General features: G+C 35.0%; 2 protein-coding genes across 2 annotated transcripts in view; both read right to left on the bottom strand.

The window, feature by feature from the left end:
• LOC113522174 (O-acyltransferase like protein-like) overlaps positions 1–17,938 on the bottom strand; it is a 41,023-nt gene that overhangs the window by 12,288 nt on the left and 10,797 nt on the right. Inside the window, exons 2-4 of the mRNA XM_052895716.1 lie at positions 4,733–4,830; positions 1,077–1,216; positions 59–374 (exon numbers count right to left, since the gene is read on the bottom strand). Of these exons, the coding sequence (XP_052751676.1) occupies positions 59–374; positions 1,077–1,216; positions 4,733–4,805 (529 nt within the window). The 5' untranslated portion in view covers positions 4,806–4,830. The remainder of the gene's footprint in view (positions 1–58; positions 375–1,076; positions 1,217–4,732; positions 4,831–17,938) is intronic.
• Positions 12,820–17,633, bottom strand: LOC113513303 (uncharacterized). Its single transcript, XM_052895732.1, has 4 exons — positions 15,477–17,633; positions 13,813–14,858; positions 13,504–13,677; positions 12,820–13,044 (listed from the first exon to the last, which is right to left on the bottom strand). The coding sequence occupies exons 1-4, from the start codon at positions 17,410–17,412 to the stop codon at positions 12,820–12,822; spliced, it is 3,381 nt and encodes a 1,126-aa protein (XP_052751692.1). The 5' UTR covers positions 17,413–17,633.

The following is a 17,938-nucleotide window of genomic DNA, read 5'->3' as shown; positions in this document are numbered from 1 at the left end:
TCAGTGGTTTACTTCACGAAAAAAGTAAGTTCTTAATGGTAATAAGATCGAAGCTCACTTTTTAACTCATCTTTAAACATCAGATCGTATGTGGTGCCGATGACGTTGATCACTACGAAAACCGCCACGATGGCGACGAACACTATCTGCGGCGTATCGGGTACGAAGGAGGTGTTCGCATCCTTGTGTGTGTGGCAGTAGTGGAGCTGGTGTAAGCTTGAGCGCAGTGACCGGCCGCGCACCAACTCCTGCGCACACCTCTCGAAGCGCTGCGTCGAGTTCCAGTCGGGCGCGGTGTGCGGGCAGCGCGCGCTCACGCAGTAACCACGGTGCAGTTGCGTGTGGTTGTAATGATCACTGTTGTTTGAATACTCCTGGGAAGGTGAAGATTTATTTATACTGGATTTCGTCCGCGTGTCCGAAATGTAATAATGATCATCACCTCATCATCTTCCTACTGGTTAATTCTAGTTGAATTCGTCATGATGGGTTAACTGACCTGCTTTCATTGTCACCTATCATCCTTCACTGGTGTCCCACCAGCGTATACCGATAACGCAGGCGGGGTCACCATTCCATTTTCACCCATTAAAAAAAATCGCTCACTGGTGCCCCGTCAGCGTATTCTGCTAACGCAGGCGGGGTAACTATTCCATTATCATCTATTAAAAAAAAGTGCCTTTTTAAGACGCCAAAACATCTCCTTGGACAATAATCTTCAAACACCAATATTTGTTTGCTATTTTCACTTATGTGAGATTTTTGTACAGTCTTCTTTACTGGCAAAATCTACTCATCTGGTAGCCGGCAAAAATAATGAGCAAGAATGGAATGTACGTGACAAATCATCAGGTCAAATATAAAAGCCTCAAATGATAACTATTCATGGCCAATTGTGGACGAACTTTTTCAATCAACAAGATTTTTTTTTATCTTTTTTATTTAGAAGTCTCTAAATAAAAAAGATAAAACTTCTTCTTTATCTTGTTGACTAGTCAGTCAATAAGATAAAGAAGAAGTGAACTTTGTAAGAAGAGACAGTACAGTACAGTATAAGAGTGTATGTGATTACTTACCTGCATAATTTTATATATGGGGTTCCGCTGCTCCGATGTGAGGTGGAAGGTGCCGAGGCAGTAGAGCCCGTCTGTGCTGGAGAGGCACGCGTCATAGCGGTCCAGGTGGAACAGTAATGGCAGGCTGTAGTACTCTTCATCTGATAATGAAATAACACGTTTTTATAAGGTTTCCGCCTGCAGAATAGTTGGTATATACCATCATCACTACATAGTATAAGACAAAGTCGCTGTCGCTGTCTATCCGTCCCTATGTATGCTTAAATCTTTAAAACTACGCAACGGATTTTGAAGCGGTTTCTTTTAATAGATAGAGTGATTCAAGAGGAACGTTTATATGTATAATACATGTATATTATTGTAGAGAAACACTGATAAATTTAAAAAGCGAAATACTTTAGCGCGCTTCGCCCTATAGCACTTTATCATGTTTGTATTGTCTAATGACAAAAAGCTGTAAACGTTTAGAAGTACATTTTGTAATAGGTAGGTATATTTAGTATCAGCATTGCACCCGTGCGAAGCCGGGGTGGGTCGCTAGTATGTGTGTATACAGTTAAGCCAATTCAATCACAATTGAGGTTTTTTTTTTTGATGGGTGAAAATGATATGGTAACCCCGCCTGCGCTAACGGGATACGCTGGCGGAGCACCAGTGAAGGGTGATAGATGAGAATGAAAACAGGCCAGTTAGCCCATCATGATGAATTCATCTGAAATTAACCATGATAGTTTCCCGGGAGAACCGCGAGGAGGTCGACCTGGTTGGGTATATTGCTAGCAATGGGATTCTCAGTCTCCATTACTAACAATCCCTTTCCCCCCTAACACAATTGAGGTCTATTCATCACAAAAAGAAACATATATCAGTAATTAGAGGTGAAAGGGATTGTAAGTAATGGGGACTTTTTTTTAATGGATATTAATGGAATGGTAACCCCGCCTGCGCTATCGGTATACGCTGACAGGGTACCAGTGAGGGATGATAGGTGACGATGAAGCAGGTCAGTTGACCCATCGTGACGAATTCAACTAAATTCAAAGAATTGTTCACGATGGTTTCCAGGGGGAACCACGAGGAGGTCGCCTGACAGGGTATATTGCTAGCAATGGGGCTACTAGTTCCCATTACTAACAATCCCTTGGGGACCATCAATCCCCAGGTAATGGGGATTAATGGTCCCATTGCTAACAAGCCCTGTCAGGTCGACCTCCATGTGGTTTCTCCTGGAAACCAACACAACTTAACACAAATTTCCATAGTTAGATTTAATCTTCATATTTTTCGTCAAGTTTTGGAAATATGGTAGAAATGTAACTGCAGGGGGTCCACCGAAACCAGCTAAATTTTGAAAGTGATCTGTGGGAAAAAATGTCTGCGGATCTCTGGTCTAGAATATTGCTTAGATTGTAATGTCTGAAATGCGCATTCATTTCAATAAATATTGCAACTTTAAAAATATAGACAGAAATTGCAGTGAGTATTTTTATAACTGAATTAATGTCTGATAAAATATTCCATTTATTACTTCTTTGCCCTTTAAAACGTTGTCAAAATAAACGAATTAATTTAAATACCTACTTATATGCGTCAAACTAAATGCTGCTACAGTATTATATATATTTTTTGTTTTATTTAGAATAACAATATAAACACACGCTACAAATATAAAACAGGTAAACAAAAACCCGTTTCGATTTTATCCGTCACTGTCCGAATACATTTTCTCGTATAATAATAGCTTATTATTGTCTGTGCTCGAAACGAATTAGGGATTTAGAATGAAAAAATTAAAAATAACTATAATTTTTATTTGTCTCTAAAAAGGTCACTATGTTAATGTAATTTGTTGGGGGGAAAGGGATTGTTAGTAATAGAGACTGAGAATCCCATTGCTAGCAATATACCCAACCAGGTCGACCTCCTCGCGGTTCTCCCTGGAAACTATCATAGTTAATTGCTGATGAATTCATCATGATGGGCTAACTGGCCTGTTTTCATTCTCATCTATCACCCTTCACTGGTGCTCCGCCAGCGTATACCGTTAGCGCAGGCGGGGTTACCATTACCATTTTCACCCATCAAAAAAAAAAAATTAATTTGTTATAATAGATTGATACTACTGCCCTATTACTGCACTACTACTGCCCACTCACTACTTGCTATGCCACTGTGTTAGGTTGGCTGGAAGAGATCTCTTTTAGAGATATGTTCGCCTTTGCTAACATTGTTATCAACTTACTGTTGTTACTGTATGTTTTACTGCAATAAAGAATATATATATATTGATATAATTTTTCATTTTCAGATACATATTGTGTATATATTTTATTTATCACAATATTCATTAAATAGAAGCTAAAATAGAACGTCAAAAATTAATAAACGTCTCAAAAATCAGTTGGGATATTTTTAATAATATATCAGTTAATTGTTGTTTGACGCGTTGTTTTTATATATATAAAAATATATATATATATATATATATATATATATATATATATATATATATATATATATATATATATATATATATATATATATATATATATATATATATATATATATATATACACCCTAAGATTGTCTTGAAAAGATTGCTCTCAGCAATAAGACCGCCTCACTGTACTTATACAATTGTATCGCTATATTTGTAAATTGTCTTGTTTATTTCCTATATTGTATAATGCAAATAAAGTATACTCATTCATTCATTCATTCATATATGTTTGTGTGGTAAAATTTACCTATTACAAGATTGATATAATTTTATTTCATAGCCACTTACGATTACGTGTCACGGATGGTCCCGAAACTAATTATAAGTCAAACAGATTATTTTTACAATTAAAATATAACTAGCGAGTCAACCCGGCTTTACACGGGTGCAGTGCAGTAACAATGTGGTGTCAGTGTGAAGTGGTTTATAATATTACTATTGTATCCATTTAAATAGCTTTCCAAAGTCCACATAATATATATATATATATATATATATATATATATATATATATATATATATATATATATATATATATATATATATATATATATATATATATATATATAAAGTTATAAAAACAAAACAATTCCGTTATACAGTTCATAGGCTACGGTAACCACTTACCATCAGGTGGGCCGTATGCCTCAGTGGTGTAAAAAAAAACATTATTTTGTTATCATTTTCAATGAAAGCTTCTCAGACGACTTGATTTCTTACGACATCTTGAACTTAACTTCATTTATTAACAATTAACAGATGTTTCCTCCTACGAATACTCAGGTTGTGGAATGAGCTCCCTGCCGAGGTTTTCCCAAGGGACTACAGCATGGGGTTCTTCAAAATGGGGTTAAAGAGGTGTCTTCAGGGTCGACAACGCACGCGTAATACCTCTGGTATTGCAGGTGTTCATAGGCTACGGTAACCGTTTACCATCAGGTGGGCCGTATGCTTTGCCACCTCAGTGGTATAAAAAAAAATTAACACGAAACAATATTAAATTCTGCACATGAAACTTCTTTTTTAATCACTCTATCTATCCATGAAAACAGCTTTCAAATCCGTTGTGAAGTTTAAAAGATCTAAGCGTACAGACGGCGGGAAGCGATTTTGTTCACTCATACATATACATATGTATTGGTGATGAAAACCATACCGGTGAAATCACCAGCGTTCACTCCCGCCAATAAACAAATCACTAAACACGGCACCGCCTTCATTTCTATCATCAGTCCACGAGACACGCACACTCCACCAGGCGCGTCACTGGTGGACCGTGGTGTCGCCGCGGACATATTTATAAACTCTTTGCTAACACACTCAACGGATAAACCGGTAGGTCGAAGGCACCCATCATTTCCTCGCTTGACGTTGGAAAAACGTATTTCCACCGTAGTATTATGTTACGTAGATACCTACTTATTGAGTCTGAACGATGATACAGTAACAGCTGTATGCTTTGTGCGTGCTTTTTTTTAATATGTGATAATGGTATGGTAACCCCACCTGTGCTATCGGTATACACTGGCGGGGCACCAGTGATAGATGACTGATGAGAATGAAAGCAGGTCAGTTAGCCCATCCTGACGAATTCAACTAGAATTAGCCACGATGATTTCCAGGGGGAACCGCGTGGAGGTCGACCTGACAGGGTATATTTTTTTTATGGATGATAATGGAATGGTAACCCCACCCGCGCTATCGGTATACACCGGCGGGGCACCAGTAAAGGATGATAGGTGAGGAGATGAAGTAGGTCAGTTAGCCCATCGTGACGAATTCAACAAGAATTGTTCACGATGGTTTCCAGAGGGAACCACGTGGAGGTCGACCTAATAAGGCATATTGCTAGCAATGGGGCTGTCAAACTCCATTACTAACAATCCCTTTCCCCCCCTGACAGGGTATATTGCTAGTAACAGGGCTATTTGACCCCATTACTAACAATCCCTTTCCCCCCGCTTTGTGCGTGTTTGCATTTTATTCAGCCATAGGTAATATTAGATAGAAAGTCCTTCGTGGTATCAGCCTGTAACTCTATTTTTATATTCTATCCACTGCTGAACATAAGCTACCGCTTTGAGATGTTTTGCCAGTAGTTGCCACGTTTGGCTGGCGGGTTGGCTGCAGTTAGGCTTTGGAGATGTCCTAAGAGAGACGCTGCTGCCCATTCCTCGTCCTCCTCTAGTCGCCTCTTACAACACCCACGGGAAAGAAAGAGGTGGCCTTGTCTATGCCGGGACTACACGGCTAAGATAGAAAGTCCTTACTAATATTATAAACGTGAAAGCGAGTCTATATGTTTGTAATCTCTTGGTGCCTTCACGGCTTATCCAATAACTATGAAATTTGATATACACGTGCTATATGAGATGAAGAAGGGAATAGGCTACTTTTTCTCTAGCATTTTCATCACACGAGATTTTCTATTCGGTTATATCTTTTTTTTTTTATACAACTTAGAATGGCAAACAAGCTGACGGCCCACATGATGGAAAGTGATAACCGTCGCCTATAGGACTTTTTAGGCGTATTTTTTTGGGCCACGATCTTTAATTATATTAACGGTGCTGTATTAATAAAAACAGAATTTTCCAAATAGTTTTATAAATGGTGGATTTTTGAGATAACAAACGTAAAAAATATAGAACCGATTTGTAGACCTTCTACTTTTTTGAAGTCGTTTAAAAACAAACTGCATAACTTGTACCTATGAAAGGTTGAACATTTGAATTTCACAAAGACCGCGGAGACAATATTATTGCTTTATCTATGACACGGTCATGAGATCGATTTACTTGAGTTATTTTCGTAATGTAATTGATTATGTAAAATACCTATTTCCGCTATATAAAGCGCCTAACCTTTTAGTGTTGGTTTATATATATATATTTATTATTTCTGAGGGAAGCTTCCTGCTATAATAACAGTTTTTTTTTTTTAATGGATGATAATGGAATGGCAACCCCGTCTGTGCTATCGGTATACGCTGGCGGGGCACCAGTGAGGGATGACAGGTGAGAATGAAGCAGGTCAGTTAGCCCATCCTGACAAATTCAACAACGAATCAATCAAGATGGTTTCCAGGGGGAACCGCGTGGAGGTCGACCTAATAGGGTTTATTGCTAGCCATGAGGTTGCTAATCCCCATTACTAACAATCCCTTCTCCCCCCAAACTATAATAACAGTTAAATTTATCATCATCATCATCTTCCTACCCTTATCCCAATCATTTGGGGTCGACGTAATATGATTTTGTCCATATTACAAAAAGATTTGGTTTTTAGTTTTACGACCGGCCACCTGCCTCACGTCAACCCTCTTTGGGAATGTATTTGTTAGTGGTTTCCTCCACCTACGGTATGGAGGAAAGGATTGAGGAAAAAAGGAAGGGAACATTGGAAATGTGTAAAGGAAATTGATGAATGAGAGGAATAAGGGACTTATGTGGGAAAGGTAGGGTGGGGGACACTGCAATTGCGGAAAGGACTGGGACACTGCAGCGGCTCGGGAGGCCGGGGTCGCATATGTATATATGTATATATATAACAGTTAAATATATATGACAACAATAATCTAATTACAAGCTACCACATATAGTTAACAAAAATTAAATTAGATACAGTCTAGATAATTAATAAGTGTGTAAATACACGCTAAACGTCGTTAAAATCACAGAATGAATAATTTTGGATGTTTTTTCTTATATAACTGCTTCTTTTATTAAATATATTTATTTCATTACCCCTACTACATACATCATTGAAAATAGTGGAAGCTCATATTATAAAGCAGTTGCTTCTGTACTGTGGCAGCGCGAGGCAGTGGAATATTAAAAAACGTAAAGTGACGCGAGTTAGTACTTGTATTAGGAACTTTTAGGGAAATTTTGCTCAACAAGGATGGGCAATCGATCAAACTCCTGGATAAGTTCATCATCAACATCGTATCAGGCATTTTTCTGCAGAATAGAGGTATTAAGTGCAAGCGATTACAACGCTTGATGTGGTAACAATACGGAATTTTAAATTTATACTAGATATAAGGATTAAATCTTTATTGAACATACTCAAGTCTTGATATGTATACATTATATTGCGGACTCCAAACTTGGCAGGACAATATATATATAACAATTTAAACAAAAAATATATATAACAATTTTAACAATATTAAACAAAAAAGGTCATTTGCTGATAAAACTTGTTTTACCAGAACGACACTGACAAAGTCATGGCAAAGATATGGATGCTCGTTACCTAGGTCGACCTTGTTTTATTTTGGTAACAAAGAATATTACATATATATATATATATATATATATATATATATATATATATATATATATATATATATATATATATATATATATATATATATATAGTCCCATTCATGATTGCCAGAGATATCCTTTGAGCCAGATACGAACCAGAACGACGATCATGGCCCCTGTCCGCAATGCGCAGACTCAACTCTTTTATGAAGGATTTTGCTTCCGCTCCCCACACGTATTACATGTAATACTCTTCTCCGTAACAATGTAAAAGAACTTGTAATATTATACTAGTATTATTTATTTACAAGCTTTCTGTCCGCTAATTTAGACGCGTAGATTTCAGCAGTATGAAAACTGATGAAATAGACCACTTGCATATAATGTATCAAGATTAAACATAGTTTTTTTTTTTGATGGATGAAAATGGTATGGTAATTCCGCCTACGCTAACGGAATACGCTGGCCAACACCAGTGAAGGGTGATCGATGAGAATGAAAACAGGTCAGTTAGCCCATCATGATGAATTCATCAGGAATTAACCATGATAGTTTCCAGGGGGAACCGCGAGGAGGTCGACCTGGTTGGGTATATTGCTAGCAATGGGATTTTTAGTCTCCATTACTAACAATCCCTTTCCCCCCGATTAAACATAGTTAGACTTTCAGGAACACAATTGTAAAAATTGCATTCAATTTGGTGCATTAAGGATGCATTCATGGTTTTTACCCACTATGTTCCCATTTGAACTCCTGTACATTAACTTATTGTTACGATGTTTGTATAGTGTAACAATAGTTGTGTGACGACCTGCTAAATTTAGTAACTACCTATTTCTGTCGCCACTAATTTGTATCGCTACGTCAGTGGAAACCTGTTATTTGGCTATTTATATGGATACGTTATTCAAGGTTTCAACCGACCGCAAAAAGGTGGTTTTCGATACGATTGTATTTTTTAATGTTTGTTACCTCATAACTGTTGTCAGTTATAAATCTTATTATTTGCAGATTGGAACGTTAGAATTTTTATCAAACTCGGTTTAGTAGTGTAATTTTTAAATGAAAATAATTTATTTTCTCCATCAATTTAAGACAGTTTTTTTTTTGTGCAACGGAATCTTCTCTCGAATTCTTCTCAAAAATTACAGGGTGACTTTGTACAAAAGTCTTTTGTCGTTTGGTATAAAATTATTGTTATTTTGATTTTGTTTTTCTTTCTCTTCGTCACACGGACGAAGGTTTACTCACCGACACGGGCCTTAACCAAGTGTAGCAGAGGTTTCAAAATAGAAAGATGTAATAGTAGACGAGGCGAGGAATTTTCTGGTAATATGGCAGGTATTTTAAGATAGTGACCTTTTGTAGTAGGTATGTTTGATTAATGTGGATATTTAGTGTTTGTAGGCTATTACTTAGAGTCTTTGGGATAATGCCGGTGGAAGATAGAACAATGGGTACAATATGTGCTGTATGGGCTTGCCATTGTGTTTTCACTGCTATTGCAAGATCCTGGTACTATTATTATTGGTATTAATATAAAACTGGTGTCTTTGAAAATCAGCATTATGATGTGAAAGAACATGGCATATAGTTGAGTGACGCCATTTGTTTTTTCGTTTTTGTCTATTGTTAAATGGTTTTTGTTATGTGCGAGATTAGGCAGTTAATATAATTATATATTCTTTCTTAATAAATAAATAAATAAGTTTACAATTATAATCTTTTGGAGGAAACAATAAAGAGTATTTATCTATCTATCTAAATAGATATTTATAAAGAGGAAAGATTTAATTTTTTTGTGTGTTTGTAATGGATAAACAGAAAAAAGTATTTAAAAAATTCTCTCACCTACAGCAGTGGCGTAACTATACCATTTGGGGCCTGTGGTAAATTATTTTGATGGGGCCCTATCAATAAAAAAAATCACGTAAAATAAAATACTCAGATACAATGTAAAAAAACAGATTCTGACCTCGCGGCCTCTTGAGCCGGGGCCCCTTTGGATCGGGGGCCCTTGGCATTGTCCCAGTCCTGCCACCCTATTGTTACGCCACTGACATATAGAAAGCTATATTGTCAAAGAGTGAAACAGACTATATGTGTATATTAAATAAAAAACATTAGAGATCTCTATGAAAATTACAGGAATATATACAAAGTATCAAAAATTTGTCTCTTAACTCTCTGATCGGGCATCCCGCGATTTCCGCGAGCAGTATCTACTAGTTTAATTTTACGCATCCCGCAATTTCGACGTGCTCGCAATTTTTATGTTTATTGACGTTATCCCGCGATTTTTGTTTTGGTACATTGATATTGTTTTTCAAAATCTCGCCAGATGGCTAAATACTCGTACTGCTATTTGTTGACAAAGCGATGTGCGAAAAAAAGCAAAAAAAAAAATACGCGATCAGAAGGTAATTCTTAATATAATACTATTTTTTTTTTTCAATTTATCTACCCGTGCGAAGCCAAAGTAGAGCACTAGTATCTAATAATTATGTTCTTTGTGGCTACTACCTATGAGAAATATCAAATAATTGTTATGATTTAAAACGGGTCTGTTTAATACGTAATAACAGTCTGAATGTAGTGGAATCTCCCCAGTGATACCGATTATGAAGTAAATTGACATGTTTATGAACAATAGACGGCGAGACTAAAGTTTTTAAGGTATTTCCACGTATTTCTACCTATCTAATTATCTTCACGTCAAGTCCCTTACTTATAAAGAAAAAATCGACTGCTTAAATCACATATCTCTTGCTTCGTAAACTTCCATATCTCGTATTATGCATACACGCTAGTTCCTTAGACTCTTGACCTCTGAAAAAAAAAATTACGCGCCTTTCTGTATGATTTGTAAGTCAATATGGACACGCACGTGTAATTGTTTATGTACAACAATTTTCAATTTTTCACCGCATAATTATAACCAATCTTATTACGCCACTCTTAGTACCATATTAACTTTGTTAATATCCAAATAGTTTATATAAAAATATAAATATTGTTATTTATTATTATTTTATATTCACTTTATATATTATATATTCAGCAAATACTTATTAAGTACCTTTTATGGGTACCTATTGAAATTCAATTATTATCGCTGCTAAAACCACAGATAATATAATATTATAATATAATATTACACTACCTAGTACTAAAGCTGTATAAGTTATTACAAATGACATTAATAATTGAATGAATTACTTATACGTAATATTTATTATGAAACATTTAATAATAAATAATAATAAAATATAGACACTTTTATGTGATAAATATTAATTTGTTTTGGCCCATACATTGACATTACTTATATATATATACTTATTTTACTTTTAGCAGTTGCATAATTACATACATTCGTCGGAGTACCTATTTATAGACTGTTGGAAACAACCTCCATTGATCAGGCGGCGACTCACCGACTAGCACACAAACAAACGACTGACGTACGCTAGTACCCATGGACGCATGCACGCACACACACAAAACTTAAAAACTTGAGATAGTAGAATCTCGAGTTTTTAAGTTTAGCCCTGCCGGGGGAGAAGGGATTGTTAGTAATGGGGATAGTATCCATTGCTAGTAATATACCCTGTCAGGTCGACCTCCTCGCCGTTCCTACTGGTACACCGCTAGTGTATACCGATAGCGCAGGCGGGGTTACCATCCCATTATCGTCCATTAAAAAAATACCCTAGCCCTGCCTTCTTATTATTATTTACTAGCTTTGATAAATTATTGAATTGCATGTTTTCGCGATGAGACCAGTATATTGAATTTGTACAAGTAAATTATTGTGATTAAACTATAGGAAAAAGCGCCACTATCTAAACTACACATTTATTTATTAATTTACTTTTAATAAATTAAAACTGCGTTGTCATGTTTAATTTTAATCAAATACCTAGGTAAATTTAAATTTTATTGAACCTATTTCAATTACTTTCATAAACACAATAAAAGATTTCTCTATAACAAATATACAATTATAAATTTAATACATATGTAAACTAATATAATAAAAAATCAATCATAAATTTCTAAAAAAAATAAACAGTAATAATATATAAAGTTATTACTGGTGTTCCTTATGGCAGTCTATGGAGGAGGCCTGTGTCCAGCAGTGGACAGATAACGGCTGAGGTGATGGTGATGATGAATATATGTATACAGTTGTATAAATTTCGTTGCACAACTTATTGTGTATAACTTAAATCTGACAATCATCATTTTGACAGGAATTTAATTGGAAACAACTAATAACAAGTTATATATTATATCTAGTTATATATTATATTAACTAATTATAATATACATATATTATGGTTATTTTAATTTTATTGTGTGAATTCTTCTAAATGGTTGTATAGATTAATTTTACAATTTATTCTATATAAAACTATCGTTGCTTTTAAACTAAACGACACTTATTCTATGGTACATAATGTATTGTACTCAATATAGATACATGGATTTAATATATAAAAGGCCAAAGTTAATTAGGAATACAATTTTTTATTCTCCATTTTTATGACAATTTTATTTATTCTTTATTTGAAATTAAAAAATATAATAAAAAGTTTTTATGCTAGTATTAATTTTTGTTGGAGTTTCCAACATGCTCGCCACACCAGCGGTTTATTAGTGGATAAATTACCAGAACAGTAACATGTGCTACACAACATATTACATATAACAGAAAATGTCTTTACTTCATACTAATACAACTTGCATAAACATAACAAAACCATAAAAATATTACAGTTGATAGTTATATTAGTAAATCCAATATTGTGGGTGATGCCCAATTACATTACAATAAGTATAACAATAACAAATTGTATAAATAACTAAACAATTACAAATAACATATTCTTACTTCTCTTTATCGTTATACATTAAAAGAAGAAGAAAAAGAAAGCAGTTTAAAATGAGCAAATAATAATTAAATCTAGGCATCATTTATAGGAAGAATACATATACCAGATAAGGAACGTTTATAAGTTTTACCATTAGGTGTTACAACTTCGAAAGCTCTAACCTTCCCATCTCTACCTGGAAAAACCTTACTTATTCTAGCCATAGGCCAGTGCAAAGGAGGATTGTTTGGGTCCTTGAGTATCACCAACATTCCTACTGTTACATTAGGATAACTCTTTTGCCATTTGGATCTAAACTGCAAAACATTTAAATAGTACTTATGCCATATTTTCCAAAAACATTGTTTTAAATGTTCACATTGTTTCCAAAAACTTAGTCTATTAATAGGTAAATCTGATACATCATTTTCAGGATAAGCTACAATAGCATTGCCAGTCAAGAAATGACCGGGAGTTAGATAACTAAAATCCATTATATCAGAACTCATAGTTAAAATAGGCCTTGAATTTAAGACACCCTCTATCTGACTCTGCCTTCAATTTAAAGCAAACAGTTATTACCTTAACTTGTCGCATGCCATTAATCAGCCAGTACCATTGATTAAGACTCGAAAGGAGCAACTTCGGACCTGCATGAAATAATCTCTAATATGTTCATTCTGAATTATAAGTTCGGTTATTCTCGATTGCTTCGGTAAAACAATAGGATGTTTTTGATTATAAGATATTTCAGCATTATGAAGCCTTCCACCTACCCTTATTAGACCGTGCTTATCCAAGAAAATATGAAGAGGTTTTAAAATACCCTCTACATCTTTGCTTTCAGTCAACGATTTTATTTCCTTGCTAAAATGGATACTTTGTTCTTGTTTAATAATGTTTTGCAATGACTGTTGCAATTCCTTTGTAGTTAAATAATTACATTTAATCTGATCATTTTTATTTTTAAGATTATGACAAAATCTTAATATGTTGGCTAACACCCTGATCATTTTATTTATATCCGAGTACTTATCTATAAGCTGATAGATATCACTCTTTATTTGTGTTGAGAGGGACACTACCTTAGAGGAATTTATAGCCGCACCAGAATTCTTCAATTCAGGTAAGTCGATAGGTAAGGAAGCCTTGTTTGTAAAATTGTACCTATTGTCTTTTAGAAAGTCTGGTCCGTCCCACCATAGAGAGCAAGATGGTAATTCTTTTGGATCTATACCTCTACTTATTAAATCGGCTGGATTTTCTTTTGTGTTAACATAATTCCATTGAAATTGTACAGTCTTTTCTGTAATCACTTTTACTCGGTTAGCCACATATGCTTGTAAATTAAAAATATCAGTATTCAACCAACTTAAAACAATCTTAGAATCGGTAAAGAGATAAACATTATCAATTGAAAGTTTGAGCTGTAACGTTTCATATGTCCTCCGTACTAGACTTGATAGCAATAAGGCCGCATTCAACTCTAACCGTGGTATCGTTATTGGTTTCGAAAACGAATTAATTCTGGACTTCGCACATAAAATAAACATGCGCACATTACAATCAGAGTCTACCGTTCTAAGATATACACAGCATCCGTAGCCTATTTTACTTGAGGCATCAGCAAAGCCGATCAATTGCACAGCCTTAGAACCTAATGGAATTGGTATATTTCTATTAATATGAATAGGTTCCATTGCCTTGAGACCGTCAATAAAAAACAACCATTCTTCTTTAACATGATCGGAGGGAGAAGCATCCCAACTAATACCTTCAGCCCACAGTTTCTGCATAATAATCTTAGCCTTTACTATAATTGGACACACAAAGCCAAGTGGATCATAAGACTTAGCAATACAGCTTAAAATTGACTTTTTTGTTACCGATTTTATATCAATAGTTTCTGGGCATGTGATATTAAACCAATCATTCTTTACATCTAGATTTAAACCTAATACTTTTATGCTATAATTATCCTTTTGCAACTCTAGCTCGTCAAAATGTTGTTTACTAATTGGAATATCAGACAAAATTTCTGGATCATTAGCTGACCATTTATGTGTTTCAAAACTTCCTTTTTGTAGCAAAGACTGTAATTGTTGCTTAGCTTCTTTTATTTCACTAAGATCTGATGACGAATAGAGGATATCATCGACATAAGTACAGTTTCGCAATATAAATGAAGCTATAGGAAATTCTTGACCAAATAGTTTAGTAAGTTCGAGTAAACAACGAGTTGATAAATAACTTGAACTTTTCATACCGTACGTAACAGTATTTAAACGTATACATTTTATTGCCTCATCAGGATTATTTCGCCAAAGAATATTTTGAAGAGCCCTGTGTTTGGGATTCACCAGAATATTCCTAAACATACGCCTTATATCCGTAGAAAACGTATATTTACCAATTCGGAACAATAAAATTACATCAAAAAGCTCTTTCTGGACTGAAGGCCCATTCAGTAATAAATCGTTTAATGAAACCTTTTTATCCGTCTTCATTGAGGCATCAAAAACGACTCTTGTGCGAGTAGTTTTACTCGATTCATTAATGACCGCATGATGCGGTAAAAAATATACAGCATCTTTGTCAAAATCATAGAAATCAAAATTAATAAAATCGCCATGACCTAGCTCTACATATTCATGAATAAATTTATTATATTCTGACAATAGATTAATATTGTTTTGTAAACGCCTTTCCAAACTTAAAAATCAATACCAAGCTAAAACAAAAGAATTGCCCAAGTAATTATGAATTTCATTATCCTCGACTTTAAGAGGTAAATTCACCTGGAATCTATTATCAATCAATTCTACAGAATTCTGAAAGATAGTTTCAGCTAACTCTTGTTCACTTTGATTCTCAGAAAAGGTTTGTGGTATACTCTCAGCTTCCCAAAATAATTTGATATTATCATTGATTTCAGGATCGCATTTGATACATAATAGTGATGTTACCTGTTTTGAAGCTTGCTGATATTCAAGCATTGAACCACCAATAATATGTCCAAAGCGTGTGTTTATTATGCAGGGCGTAATGTCACCTTGACTAGGTAGTGGCCGGTGCAGATTTCGAGACCGCGGTTGCTCAGGCACATTGGGCATTATCGCATGGAAAAATATGTCAGCACCCATTAAGAGATTTATTTCAGATGGAACATCAAATTGATCATCTGCCAACACTATATTGGGAGGTAATTTCAATTGCCGAATATCAAGTTTTGTTTGTGGATGCTTGCAGGTAATTTTTTCGACTACATAAAAATTGGCAGTCATATTAAAAGAAGAATTAACAGAGTGTATGTTTAATGGAATACAATATCTTGTATTATTCTGAGCATTGCCTACACCTATTATATTTGTATTGTTGGGTATTGGAGTTAAACCTAATTGCTGGATTAACTTGCTCGTAGCGAGGGAGGCTTGTGAACCTGTATCTAAAATCGCCTTCACTATTATCGTCTTTTTATCCTTTGTGAATAATTTCACTTTTACTGTGGGAAGCAAAACATTAGAATCGTGGCCCTTGGATAATAAGGAAACAGGAACTTCGTCACATTCGTCATGATGAACTAGTGAATTGTGTGCCTTTTTGCACAGATCGCATTTGAAATGAAATTTGCATTTTCCATTGTGCCTATTTAAACAAATCAGACATAACTTATTGTCTTTACAGAATTTATAGCGTTCCACAGAAGTTATTAATTTGAATGTATATGTATGACACGTCACCACTTTCTCACCAGCAGCCGCTACGTTGACTGATAAACCCTTGGCCTTGTTAGATGGCATCGCAGTTGACGGCGCAGCGTTCTCCAATGCAAGTGCCCTCTTCTCAAGATACTCGATGAAGTGCTTGACGCTGTGTTCCTCGGCAGTATCTTTCTCCATTTGATACGACCGAGCCGTGTATGTATCTAACTTACGATTAAGAATACAAACAATTATTGGATCCCAAGTTTCAACCTTCATATCTAAGTTTTGCAGAGCAGCCAAAGTCTGCTTAAGACTCGCTACAAAATACCGAATGTTTTCAGGGGTTGATTTGACAAGCGCAGGTAAGTCTAGTAATTGACCAATATGTTCATTTACAATACGATACCTATTGTTATACCTCTCCTCCAATAATTGTCTAGCTTGATCATAGCTACTGGCTGTTAATGGTAAGTTCTTAATAAGATCATACGGTTCGTTTTTTAAATAAGACCTAAGATAATACAACTTCTGAACATTATCTAATGTTAAGTCACTATGAATTAATGAAGTAAACAATGATTGAAACGCTACATATTCAACATAATTACCAGAAAATATGGACATTTGAATCGCGGGCAACTTAGTTTTTGACCGTGCAATAGTACTAACATGACCTTTAGAGTCCTCTACACTATAAGTCTTACGGCTAATCACTTCATTAAGAACGGTAAGAGTATATAGATATTTATCTTCAACAGCTGCTACGTCCTCGTCATCATCTGGTCGCATTGAAAGAATCCGCATATTAAATCCTTCATATTCACGGAAGGCTGTGAGCAGTCTTTCTTTACGCGTTGTAAGGGCCTGTAAGGTACTTTCTTCTAATTCAGACTCGTTGCTAACAAAACTGTGAAGACGAGTAATCGCCCCTTTAACATAGCCTCGCGAGGCGCGTAGTGAAGTTTCACTATCAGTGGCCATTGCACGATGATTGCCACAAAATTAAAATATGTAGATATAATGGAAAATGTTCAAATGTATTTATTGAATATAAAAATCGTAGTTCCCACCTCGTGTCATGAATGAATTTGCCGTTGTTCGATGTATATTTTTCTTGCAGGCCAACTGAGATAATCGTTTGTCGTCGTCTATATAAATCTCTTAATTGACAACTAAAGAAATTGTAGTTACCACTCGGAGAAATATATAATATTTACTTGTAGACTTCAACAAAATTGCAATCGCCTGTCGAACGCACGGAGGAGAATAGATTTCATATATGTTGTATTCTTGAAACAATGGCGCTTCTCGTATCCACGTATATTGAACTGAGATTTTTTGTAATTCGCTGTTTCTTGCCTTACGATGCTCGAAATGGACCAAATTTTGTATTGTACTCAATATAGATACATGGATTTAATATATAAAAGGCCAAAGTTAATTAGGAATACAATTTTTTATTCTCCATTTTTATGACAATTTTATTTATTCTTTATTTGAAATTAAA

Source organism: Galleria mellonella, unplaced genomic scaffold (assembly GCF_026898425.1).
Source record: "Galleria mellonella isolate WM207_F2 unplaced genomic scaffold, CSIRO_AGI_GalMel_v1 utg3070, whole genome shotgun sequence".
NCBI lineage: Eukaryota > Metazoa > Arthropoda > Insecta > Lepidoptera > Pyralidae > Galleria > Galleria mellonella.
This window is presented reverse-complemented; position numbering and strand designations above follow the sequence as displayed.